General features: G+C 41.7%; 1 protein-coding gene across 3 annotated transcripts in view; it reads left to right on the top strand.

The window, feature by feature from the left end:
* The first annotated feature begins 3237 nt into the window (after positions 1-3237).
* Positions 3238-12687, top strand: part of rif1 (replication timing regulatory factor 1) — a 38840-nt gene continuing 29390 nt past the window's right edge. For 2 of the 3 annotated variants that reach the window (XM_047600411.1, XM_047600409.1), the window contains exons 1-8: positions 3239-3466; positions 3843-3890; positions 4367-4503; positions 4597-4675; positions 4753-4849; positions 4931-5061; positions 5148-5242; positions 5314-5503. In XM_047600411.1, coding sequence (XP_047456367.1) covers positions 4388-4503; positions 4597-4675; positions 4753-4849; positions 4931-5061; positions 5148-5242; positions 5314-5503 — 708 coding nt within the window. In that variant the 5' untranslated portion in view covers positions 3239-3466; positions 3843-3890; positions 4367-4387. Of the gene's footprint in view, positions 3467-3842; positions 3891-4366; positions 4504-4596; positions 4676-4752; positions 4850-4930; positions 5062-5147; positions 5243-5313; positions 5504-12687 lie in introns of all 3 variants that reach the window. The other variant, XM_047600412.1, reaches the window with a different exon arrangement.

Below are 12687 nucleotides of genomic sequence, written 5' to 3'. Positions count from 1 at the left end.
ATACGTCCCTGGCAGCGGAGTGAGCGAGTGAGTGGCTGTGGCTAAGAAGGAAACATGCTAACTGGGGAGCATGCTAAGGTAAGGCTAGCTGTGTACTGTTAATAGGTATCAGTTGTAGTAGGATTAATCTAATCGGTCTGCATTGAGGGGGTGATTCTGGGAAGCTGGAGTTCACTGTTAAGCCTTCTAGAGGTGTCGTGGGCCTAACTTAACGAAACATCGGTGAAGGGAGGTTCCAACTTGAAAACCCCATTGATGTGCCGCACACTGCACACTGCCTACTGTTGTTGGCTAGGCTTCTTAGCTGGCGTTTTCTTGTATGTTACTCCTGTTACCACCTCTCATTACCTCCGGCTGTGAACTAGGTTATGTAGCTGGTATCTGGTTGTATCTTATTTCTGATATAGGCAGAAGGAAGAAATGTTTGAGATGTTTGGTTGGAGTGCTACTACTGCTGGTGGCTAGGCTAGTTAGTAGCTGACCACTAGTTTGCTGGTCGGTTCTCCAGTTTGACACGGCTTCTAAAGGAGTTTTGCCTCAGATCATGGCACAAGGGATCATAACATCTTGTCCTGTGTGTTAATGTATAACAATAGCAAATTAGCTGACTAAAAGCTAGAGAAATGTATTACAACTGGCCGGCTAAATATTCCTGCTAACGTGTTTGTATTTGTGTGATAGGCTACTGAGATTTAACTGTGATTGAGTTGATTGTCGGGGTTAGCCCTATATTTCTTTAAAAAAAAAAAGTTTTTGCTAACGTTTGATAGCGAACATTATACGTCACCTTGTGCTAGCAAGTGCGATGGCGTTTGCTAGCAGTTATGCAATTATGGCTGGGTGATCTAAATATCGGTAGTATCGATACCAAGGCCAGCATCTGTATCGGATCGATACTAACGTGTTGAGATCGATACTTTTATTACTGTTCTTCGTCTATATGTCCTGCAAATTATGACGTCCTTGTCACTAAGTTCATGCAAGTGCAGCTTCTCTCCAAGTCTGTGCGCGGCAGGACCTTCTCCATTTTCACCTGCAGTAAAAGGTGGATATGGACAGAGTTTGATACTCAAATCCTAGCATCACAGCAGCATCTCACAGTGGAACTGATGCCGTTATTAAAATGCGTCGGTACTCGGAAGAGAAGACAAGTACACGGGATACAGACTCACTTCTGTGGTGGAAAATTAATGAGACAATATTTCCCTCACTGTGCAGTTTTCATATTTACTATTACATTGTTGCTTTTGTTTACTTATTTACTCAACTGTTACTGACTTTATTTTCCATTGTTGTTGCATTGTTTAGATTGTCATATTTGTATTTTTGTTACATTGTTTCTTTTTCTTATTTTTGTTCTTAAACAATCGTATGCAATTTTGTCAACAATGCAAACCATTGCGAGTTAAGGTAATTCGAAAACCGCATACTTTATCAGACTGCTGACGATCCGTTCTGTTCTGAAGGGTTAAAAAGGTTAGGGCAAGGTGCTCATAAATACTTGTAAATTCAGGTAATTCAGACACACACAATATCAGCCTGTCCTCTATTTTGCCTTTCGTGCTGGGCTGTACACACGCTCTCTTAGCTGATGGCTAAAACAATTGTATGTAATAAAAGGGGAATTATTTAAAATTTGTACTGTTAAATTGTTTTATACTGTAATTACTTGGGAAAAGCGGGGTTATTTGCCTAAATATTTGTCCTGTATTTTGTCATAATCATAATCAACAAATTAAAGAAATTATTCTGTGATCATGACGTTTCAGGAAAAGTATCGGTATCAGCGATACTATCCCAGTATTAACTCGGTATCGGATCAACACCAAAATTCCCAGTATTGCCCAACCCTACTAGCAATATGTAACAAACATGACTTGTGTGTACAGTTAAGTTTGAGATATGTTGTTTGCACATATTATTTGCTGCAGAGCGTGGTAATTTATGCATGTAAAATAAACATGTAGTGTCTACATCAACTCATGTGAAACTTGCCCAGGAGCATTGTTAAAGTACCTACAGGCACAGAATCAGTCCAGTACCAGTCAGTACAGTACAGTACAGTACAGTTAATTTCTACGTATAAGAAGAATTGCACCCAAAGGGAAATTGATTATTTCAAAGCCTCATTAATGTGTATGTATATGTATGTATGTTTTTCATCTTAGGTCCATGTCCATCCTCTGCAAAGCTTTCTTTCCTACCTCCGTCCTCTGTGCCCACTGTCCCTTGTATTGTACACTGATGGGTAGCTCTATGGATAGCCTGCACTCTCCCTGTGACTGTTGCATTGCAGTGATAAGTATTAACAACAAAGTTGGCCATCAGATTTCTTACAGTGATGTCATAAATGACATGGCTTCCCCTTTTCATGAGTGGGTGGAGTGTTGAGGAAGAACAGTCACATTAATAAAAGTCAAATGTGTGGATTAAGGTAGTTTATTTTGATTATACAGTATATATATATTTTTACAAAAGCTTTTGCTCATAATTACATATTACATTTTATTACATTTGCATTTGTTTGATATTTTATTATTTTATTTAATTCTGTCTGTTTTGTACAGTTGCATTTGTTATTCTAAGTGATTTTATTTGTTGTTGCACTATAAATTATTTTTGCATATTGCTGTTGCAATTTTTTGAAACCAAACATTAAATACAAAGTTATAATGTTTGTATATTTTAACTGATTGTGAGTTGGCTCTGAGTACCATGTATCAAACATTGTATTAGTTTAGCAACATTAGGTAGCTATTGCTTATTATTTATGCACTGTTTAATGATCACCTTATCTGTATTTTGTATTGTCTAACTCACAATCTGCGATTTCTCCTAGTATAAATGAAGTTACAGTTCCTGTGTATAGCCTACTTACATTTAACGCACAAATCCATCTGTATAATATGTTCATAGTCCCTCAGTCAGTCACTGTGTATATCTTTCTCACTCACCTGTACATAGGTTCATCTGTAAATATTGTCCATATGCTATAAAAACAAAATGTACCATACCTTTTATATACACCACAATATTTATGCTGCATGCACGCTTTTTGCACTTCTGGTTAGATGCTGAACTGCATTTCGTTGCTTTGTACCTGACTACATTGCTGATAAAGTTAAATCTAATCGAATCTAAAGTGGGCGTGTCCTAGTATGACGTTGCGGGTCAAAGGTAATTTTTTCACGTCGGCGTGGTGGTTTGGCGCCAGCGTAATTCGCGGAGTAGCAGCAGAAAAAGAAGAAAGAAGAAGAAGAAGACGACGAAGAAGAAGAAGAAGAAGAAGAAGAAAGTGGTGGTGGCGGCGGCGGCGGCGGTGGTGGTGGTGGTGACGACGACGACGACGGTGACTGAAACTGAACGTTTAAAGCTCTGTTTGAGACACAAACTTCAGGAATTTAAGTTTTCTTCACTGCTGTTTTTCATGAGTCTACGAACAACAACAACCCTGACAGAGACGGAGGTGAGGAGCAGCGATGTTGGATGTTTTTGTGACATATTCATGTATATGCTCGTGTGTGTACTCAAACAAACAAAGCGATAACTTTAACTGTGCGGTTGTGTGTTTGGTGTGTGACTGTGTGATTGTCTATCGCTGACACAAAAATTGAGCAGTGCTAGCAGCCGCGTTGTGCACAGGAAGCTACGCGGCATGCTAACGCTGCTAAGCTAACTAACAGGCTGCTTCCCGCACGGGCCGAGGTGTGTTCAGGAGCGTTCAGAAAACACTGTGCCTTGGTTTAGCATCAGGACATGCTCAGCAGTGATCCAAGACAGTGTTTAGACCGTTAGCTGGTGGCTAACGTGGCTTATAACCGTCTTTTATGTCTTGTTTACAGCTGTGAAGCAGTGGTTGGTAAAGGCAACTTGGCATTCGGCTCACGGAGGTATGTGTGTGCTTCTTTGAGTTTACTGATCTCGCCTGAATGTGACAGCTCTGCGGGTTTACCTGTGAGGAACCTTAGAAGACCAAGACAGAAAAATAACTAGTAAACTAATGTTAGATTACATCAGACAGATACTTTATTTATGCCGAGGCAAGACAGCACAAAGAGACTGGCTTTGGCTGTTTGGACCGTAGTGTTCCTCCCTAATCAGAAACTGATTAAAATGATCATTGAACATGTTTGCTCCATGTGGGGTAAACCTCAGTTGAGGAGTTTACAGTTGGGACAGAAACAAGTGTTTGAAAAGATTAAACCAATTTTTTCATAGAAACTGAGGCACTGCTCTTTTGTTTTATGACTTTAATTTAGCAGAAACGTTCTTTTCATAACGGTTTGGTATATAGAACCAGCTGGTGAGCAAACTGAGCTGGTGTCTTTAGAGTTTCAAACATTTTCCATTTCTCTTTTCTTTAAAGGCCTCGAAAAGGTGAGTAATAATGATGGCTACCACAGGGCCTCAGAGTGCTTCCAGCTTCATCCTGCTGTTGGAGTCTCTGGAGGATGACAATGCTGCACAGTCTGAGCAGACGGACGCCTATCTCACCATCGCCAGGTACGTCTCTGGAGTCGCCCAGTGCCTTCTGGGAATAAAGATGCAACTGGAATAGCAACGACAAAATTACTTTTCTTTTTTCCTCCTTTCCAGTCGACTCAGTGGAGAGGAAGGACGCCAGTTTCTCCCTGCAGTAGAAAAGCACTTTCCTCGTTTGGGTAAAGCCATCTTGGTGAGTCTTTCACCATGACTCCTGCATATCTATGTTAAATGTCCTTAATATGTCATATTTTTCATCTCTCCTTCCAGGCTCACATCAGCAGCTCGAATGCAGAGCTGAGCCAAGCCGCCTTGCAGACTTTAGGGTTCTGTGTTTATCATTCTCATATTGTCTCTGGAGTGTCTGGTACGTCCATTTCTAAATATTTAAATATGTATATTAGTCATTGTTATGCGTGATCTCATCTCTCTTCTGTCCACCCTCCAGAGAGCTTTGCAGCAGAAATCCTCTCGTCTCTCTGTTCTCTGGTCGTCAAGTCCACAGATAAGAACACATGTACAAGAGCATTATGGGTCATCTCCAAACAGAGCTTCCCCGTAGATGTGGTCGGCAAAAAAGTGAGTGTCGAACCTGTAATTTGAAAGAGGTCACCTTTCAAAGCTGATGTGCTGATCTGAGTATTTTCTTTTTTGCTTTGTCTCAGGTACCGTCTATTCTGGGAACCCTGGAGATGGTGTTGAACAGAGAGGACATTCAGTCTGTGGTGATGGAGCACGAAGTCTTGAACGTCATCATCAGGTAAAGGCTTCCTAATAATTCTGGTTTCAGCGTCGATAACCGGTGGTTAAATGTTTTGCTGGTGTCTTTAGGATGCTGGAGCAGGTGCCCACCCAGATGTGTGGTGGAGCGGTGCAGTGGGCCAAGCTGGTCATTCCGCTGGTCGTCCACTCGGCATCCAAGGTGCGTCTCCGGGCAGCGGCAGCAGTGGAGTTGGGAATGCCTCTACTCCTGGAAAAACAGATGGATGTGGCTGCTGTCATCGAACCAATGATGTCCTCGGTGGGTGTCTCTTTGTTTGTTCTGCACAACATCACAGCTACAAGCATTTCGTGTGGCACTAGCTCAGGAGGTAGAGTGGTCGTCCAATAACTTAAATGTTGGCAGTTGATTCCGTCTTATCCCTAGTCTGTCTGTCTGTGTCCTTGGGCAAGACACTTAACCCACCTTGCTCCCAGTGTGAACTCCATTGGTGTATGATTGCGAGTGAGTGATGTTGGTGGTGGTTGGAGAGGCCATAGGTGCAGATTGGCAGCCACGTTTCCATCAGTCTGACCCAGGGCAGCTGTGACTTCTGAGCTGGTCACCCACTAGGGGGTGACTGTGTGAGCAAATGAACAATGTATTTAATTGTAAAGCGCTTTGAGTGTCCATGATAAGGTGCTATATACAACCAAAGCAACATTATTATTATTAAGCTCATGTAAATACTTAATTATCATTCCGCTTCTGATTTCCTGAAACAATTCGATTCACTTACTATTTACTAACAATTTTACTTTGAACAGATGTCCTCATTGGTTCCAGAGGTTTGTGATGTCTCCTCCACTTTTACCCTCTAGTTTCTCATCTTTCTTGTGTCTTTGCTTTTGTCCAGCTCTTCTGTGTCGTCATATTAGGGATGGGCCATATCGGCTAAAAAAAATTATCCCGGTAAATTTTGCCATTCTGGCGACAGTGATAAAAATCTCATCTCATCTTCTACAACTGTTTATCCTCACTGGGATCGTGGGGTGCAGGATCTTATTCCAGCTGTCATTGGGTGGGAGGTGGGGTGGACAGATCGGCAGTCTGTCGTAGGGCTAACGCAGAGACGCAACCATTCACACAATCGGCAATTAACCTAATGAGCATGTCTTTGGGAAGAAACCGGAGTACCCGGAGAAAACTCACACAGACACAGGGAGAACATGCAATCACCCAGACCTTCTCACTCGGGCTGGGCGGTATGACCAAAAATCTGTATCACGGTATTTTTTTCAAAATTCTGATGGTATCACAGGATTTTTTTTCCCATGCGTAATTACATGTTCACAAAGTGTTCTGAAATGAAATCTGGGGACATTTACAGCTCAGAGATAAAAAAAAAAAAAGAAGAAGAAGAAGAAAGAATTAAATGTTATCACGATGAGATGAAGAAACAGGGACAATTAAGGTTTCTTTTATTTTAACGCATTTATTCGCATTTAAACCAGGACTGTTGAGTTTTGAATTTGGCTTGGAGTGAGATTTTTTTAATAACTAAATTAAGTGATGAAATGATTATCAGACCACGGACTTCCACTTTTCCTTCCTTTAACGATTTGTATAGGGCGTGGTTAGGGTGCTCCTATTTTACCTTGCAATGACAAATACTATTTTCTGATTGGTCGACGATTAAGCAGTGCAGCCTTTGCCTCCTCTATTCATATATTACTAATCTATTTTAAAGTCTACGTGCAGCGAGGTTTAACCTTTTTTTGGCATGAGAAATGTTACACTTTGTCTGTAATGTCATAGTATCACAACCCGCTACCGTAATAACTGTTGTTGTATTCTTTGCGCAACACTTTTTTCCCATTCATAAAATGCTGAAATTGGGGACATATTTGGGGATAAGGGACAGGTATGGTTACTCTCCCCAGAAAACGAGGACGTCTGGTCACCCTGAACATCAACACAACTGACATGGCACCTTTTTTTTTTTTTTGGAACAAGTTCTTTTGTTCTGTTTTTCGCGGCACAGAGTTCAGAGCACTGTGTAATCAAACGCAACGGTATGCCGCTATATTAAAAATTCATATCATAACGGAAAACAATACCGGTATTCGGTATGAACTGGTATACCGCCCAGCCCTAATTCGGAGGCAAAAAAAATAAATTCTAGTTCCAATCCAACTCAGTCTAGCACTACCACACGAACACTGTTCTAAGATTATACTTACCAGTTAGCATTGTCAAATAAATATTAAAAACTAAATAAATAATAAAAAATTGTAGTGACTAACCAAACAAAAAAATGTGAAAACAGCAACACATCTTCTGCCAGGCATAATGCAAACCCTTCGGCTCCATTTTTTCCATCACTTGCTTTGCTTATCATACAAATGGACTGACTGAATGCATTGGCAATGTTCGAGTTTTTTTTCTTTTCTTCATTTTTGACTTTCGAGGGGCGTGGGGTCCTGTTGTGGAGGACAGGGCGTCAGATCATCTTACACTAACATTTGTCACAGTGAATCTCAAGACTAACATATCCATCATTATTTGATGTGACCTATGAATTTCTAGACTCTCTTTCAGCTATTCCTCCTACTCTATCTACTGCCTCTCCCTCTCTACCTCCTCTGGCCTCTCCTCCATCTCCTCCTGCCAAAAAAGGCTTTTACTTTCACACAGTTATTATGTGTAATTTATTCCCCAAAAATTTGTTGGGAAAATAAAATCACATGAGCATGTGAGGTTTTCTGATAAACAGTTGCTCTCTTCCACACAAATACATGAAAATAATATTTAAAAAGTGTATCTCTTTGGAATTAAATATTGTATTTTATTCAATATCTGTATTGTTGAGCCTGTATAGTTGTCCCTTGAATTGAATTACACTTTGACTCCATTATTTTATTTGAGTTTTTTCTTTTCTTTTGACATCCTTTAAACAGGGACACACACACGCAAATGGGAACAAAAATAAATTTATATGACATCACTGATATTAAAATCCGTCTAGTGGATGTGAACCAGACAGAACAAATATCAAAATATGTTGACAACTTACACTTGTGGTTACAGATAAATGCACTGGTGCCTCCTGTCCAACTAACAGCAGGTTGACGATGGACGATGAGAGAGTGATTTTTAGGTTAGTGGCAGGACCCTTTGTGCACCCTCCCTAGTGTCCCTACCCATTTCTATGCCCCCAGAAAAATGATAACAAATGTTACAAGTCTCAATTTAACCAGACATAAACATTGCCAACATAAACATTTATTGAACTTACTGAAGAATTTTTAACGCTGTTATACATACTGCACAGACTCGCAGCGTCTCCAGCAGCACAAGGCTGCCTGTGGATGCGCCTGTCTGTAAATTTACAGACCTTCCAACCCCTACGCATTTTGCGTAGCAGGTACTGAATTTGACATCAAAATATGCCGGTATGCTACACCCTTTAAACTACTCAAAAAGCTGCTGACATCAGACATCTGAGTGCTGTTAGACATGTGCACATGTAATACTCATGTCTGACAGTACGATGCAGCAGTGTGGTGGTGAAGAAGTTTCAACCAATCATCATAGCATGGCGGAGAATAACGAGTCTGACGAACCTATAGTGTTAGCCCTGCTCCCCTCCTGCCCTCTACCTTCCTCCCTCCCCATTCCCCGTGCCCCTACTCACAGCAGCTGGCAGTTAAAAAGTTTAACTAGTGTGCGTGGGAGAGTGTGTGTGTGTGTGTGTGTGTGTGTGTGTGTGAGTCTTTTGGCAAATGTGTACTGTTAATAACGTTACTTTCACGTTGAAAATACGATGTCATATCTGGGTCAATGGGGAAATGAGCACTGACAGTTTTTTTTCTTCTTCTAGCATAATTAGTGTTTGTGATTGTGGTCAAGTACTGTATGATTATAAGTAAATGTACTTAGCCACCTTCCGCAGTTTTTCTCTTAATTTAAGGGTTCACTTATTTTAAGGTTAGGAATCAGATGGAGTAGGCCTGTATAAAAGGAAGGATGGGATTATTTCTACAGTTTAAACACGTAAGATAAATCTTGCAGCAACAACCCTGCCACTATGGCAGACAAGGATGACAGGGAGCGACAGGGCAGCAGGCCTTCCAAAAAGCAGAGGGCAATTTAATTGTCACATTCTTGAAAATAAAAAATATCTGTTGCATTATACAAAATAAATTACGATTTGAATTAAATAATTTAATGCTGTTAACTTGTGGCTATGAGCTAAGTAAGGTAAGAAGGTGCAACTTTGTTTGTCTTGTCATTGAATACAAATACAAAGAATTTGAAAACTGTTGGTTAGAAATAAGTATTTGTGTATGTGTGTGTATATGTATGTCTATGTGCATGTATGTGTATGGGCATGTACAGCTGTGTTCAAATGTTTACATACCCCGGCAGAATTTTTGCTTTCTTGGCCTTTTTTCAGAGAATAATAACACAAAAACTTTTTTTCCACTCATGCTAAGCCATTTATTGATAAACAGCTGGGTTTTCTATTTTTAAATCATATTGACAACAAAAAACATCCAAATGACCCTGATCAAAAGTTTCTATACCACAGTTCTTAATACCGTGTATTGCCCATTCTTCTTGGCAAAAAGAGTGGCTCAATGATATTGAGATCAGGAGACTGAGATGGCCACTCCAGAACCTTCACTTTGTTCTGCTGTAGCCAATGACAGGTCGACTTGCCCTTGTGTTGTCATGTCGTCGTTGTCATGTTGGAATGTTCAAGTACGTCCCATGCGCAGCTTCCGGGCTGATGAGTGCAAATTTGCCTCAAGTATTTGCTGATAATCTGTCCTTCAACTTTGACCAAGTCAGACTTGGTCAAAGTTGAAGAATCCCCAAACATCAGCGATCCACCTCTGTGCTTTACAGTAGGAATGGTGTTCCTTCATCATAGCCCTTGTTGATACCTCTCAAAATGTAACGTTTATGGTTGTGGCCAAAAGTTCAATTTTGGTCTCATCGCTCCAAATTACCTTGTTCCAGAAGTTTTGAGGCTTGTCCCTGTGCTGTTTGGCGTATTGTAGGCAAGATACTTTGTGGCATTTGCACAGTAATGGCTTTCTTCTGGGGACTCGACCATGCAGCCCATTTTTCTTCAAGTTCCTCCTATTGTACTACTATACTGCTAGTTAGAGTCCTGTATTTCAGCTGATGTTATTGTGGGTTTTTCTTTGCATCCCAAGCAAGTTTCCTGGCAGTTGTGGCCGAAATTTTTGTTGGTCTGCCTGAACGTGGTTTGGTTTAAACAGAGCCTCTGATTTTGCATTTGCTAATCGCAGTTTGAACATTGCTGACTGGTATTATCAATTCCTTGGATATCTTTCCTGTTTTATACAGTTCAACTACCTTGTCCCGTAGATCTGTTGACAATTCTTTTGCTTTGCCCATGACTCAGAATCCAGAAACTTCAGTGGCTGGATGAAAGATGCAAGAGTCAGTTTGGTGGTCCTGCTCTTTATAATTCACAGCCTCTTGCCAGAGGGGAGGGGGACAAAAAGTGTGTGTGGTGGGTGGGTGAGGTCCTTCCTGATGTAGATTGCCCTCCTCCTGTTGTGGAGAGGCTGACTCCAGCAACCTTCAGCACCCTATGCAGAGCCTTCTTTTTTGCAGCTGAGCAGCTGCCATGCCAATTTATGCCACACATTGATGCAGGAGCACAGGACACTCTCCTCCACACACCTGTAAAAAAACAAAAAAACAAAAAAACATGAGGACTGAGCTCCCCAGACCAACACGTCTCAGCCATCTAAGGAAGTAAAGGTGCTAGTGTGCCTTCCTGACCAGACTGGAAGTGTTGTTTTCAGGTGGACACCCAAGTACTTGTAGCTGGAGACCACTTCCACCGCAGATCCAACGATGTGGAGGGGGAGGGGGAGGTGACTGCCCGGTTGGAAGTCCACAGTCATCTCCTTCGTCTTCTTAACATTGATGCAAAGGTTGTTTTCTCTGCACCAACTCGTTGCTGTTGCTGTTGCATCCAACCATTGCTGTACAGCCGGGGTATCTTGCTGAGCAGTCATATGTGAGCCGAGTGAACAGAAGAGGGCTCAGCCCCGAGCCCTGGGGTGAGCCAGTGCTGAGGGTGATGGAAGAGGAGGATATGTTGTTGTTCCTTACTTATGAACCAGGGTCTATGGAATTATTGTGTTGCTGATGTGAAGTCCAAAAAGAGCATACGAACATAAGCATTCCTGCTCTCCAGGTGGTTGAGGATGTTGTGAACCACAGAAGAGATTACATCCTCTGTGGACTGGTTGCTCCGGAAAGCATACTGGAGTGTCCACAGTGACATCGATGGAGGTTTTGATGCGGGTCATTACTTAAAACATTTTATGACTATTGGGATGAGGGCCACTGGCCAATAGTCATTCAGTCCTGTCACTGTGGGCTCTTTGGAACCGGGATGATGGTGGTGTCTTTAGGCAGGTAGGGACGGCTGCCTGGATTGGAGGGACGGACGGAGGGAGGGAGGAGTTGAAGATGTCCATCAACACCCCAGAAAGTTGGTCTGCACAGCCAGTCAGCACATTCCCAGGAATGTTGTCCAGGCCAGCAGCTTTGCATGGGTTAATCTTCTGGAGGGTTCTCCCCGCTTCTGCTGATGACATGCTGAGGGGCTCTTCTCTAGATGGTGAGCTGAACGTGATGCTGGAGGGGGTGTTGGGGTCCTCAAAGCAGGCGTAGAATCTGTTAGAGCGTCGAGCAAGGAAGGGTCCTTGGGGCATTGTACATCACTGGTTTTATAGTCTGTGCCTGACAGACCTGCCGACCTGTCTGCGTCCTAAACCCAAACTGGGAGCTGGTTCCACAGGAAAGGGTCCTGATAGCCCAAGTCTCTACTTGTTGAAAGTCCTGGAATCTCAAGTAGTCCTGCACTTTGAGATAATAGTGATCTGTTGGGACATTATTGTACTATGCCTTCTTTCAGATATGACGGAGCTAGGCCTTTGAGGGCCTTGTATGTAAGGAGTATTTTAAATTCAATTCTAGATTTTAAAGAGAGCCAGTGAAATGAAAAACGATATTAATTCAAATGAATTTAAATTCAAATCCAAGTTTATTGTACTTGTACAGACAGCGGATCAAGTTTCTTGCCATTTAAATGTCAAAATACAGTCCACAATTGTCTACTTGAACAAAAATGTATGCCAATGTTTGCCCACTCCACTGAAGAGATATGAAAATAAAATGCCTATCCATATGTATTGCCTAAGTGCTTATACCTCATGATGTCTCATTAGATGAATTCGCAAGTTGGTCACCCTGTATATCTTACTGGAATGAAGCACAGTTTGCAAACTATGTACTCTTTGTCCAGCTTATTAGTTCCTGCCCCTAAACATGAGTTTTTAATTTTGATTGCGTTTTAAGTTTTGCCGCTGTTGCCATGCTCGCCTCTATTTGCCTATCCAATTCTTCGACTGCCTCATAAACGGGTAAAAGGAGGTAGAGCACAAGTA

Source organism: Mugil cephalus, chromosome 12 (genome assembly GCF_022458985.1).
Source record: "Mugil cephalus isolate CIBA_MC_2020 chromosome 12, CIBA_Mcephalus_1.1, whole genome shotgun sequence".
NCBI lineage: Eukaryota > Metazoa > Chordata > Actinopteri > Mugiliformes > Mugilidae > Mugil > Mugil cephalus.
This window is presented reverse-complemented; position numbering and strand designations above follow the sequence as displayed.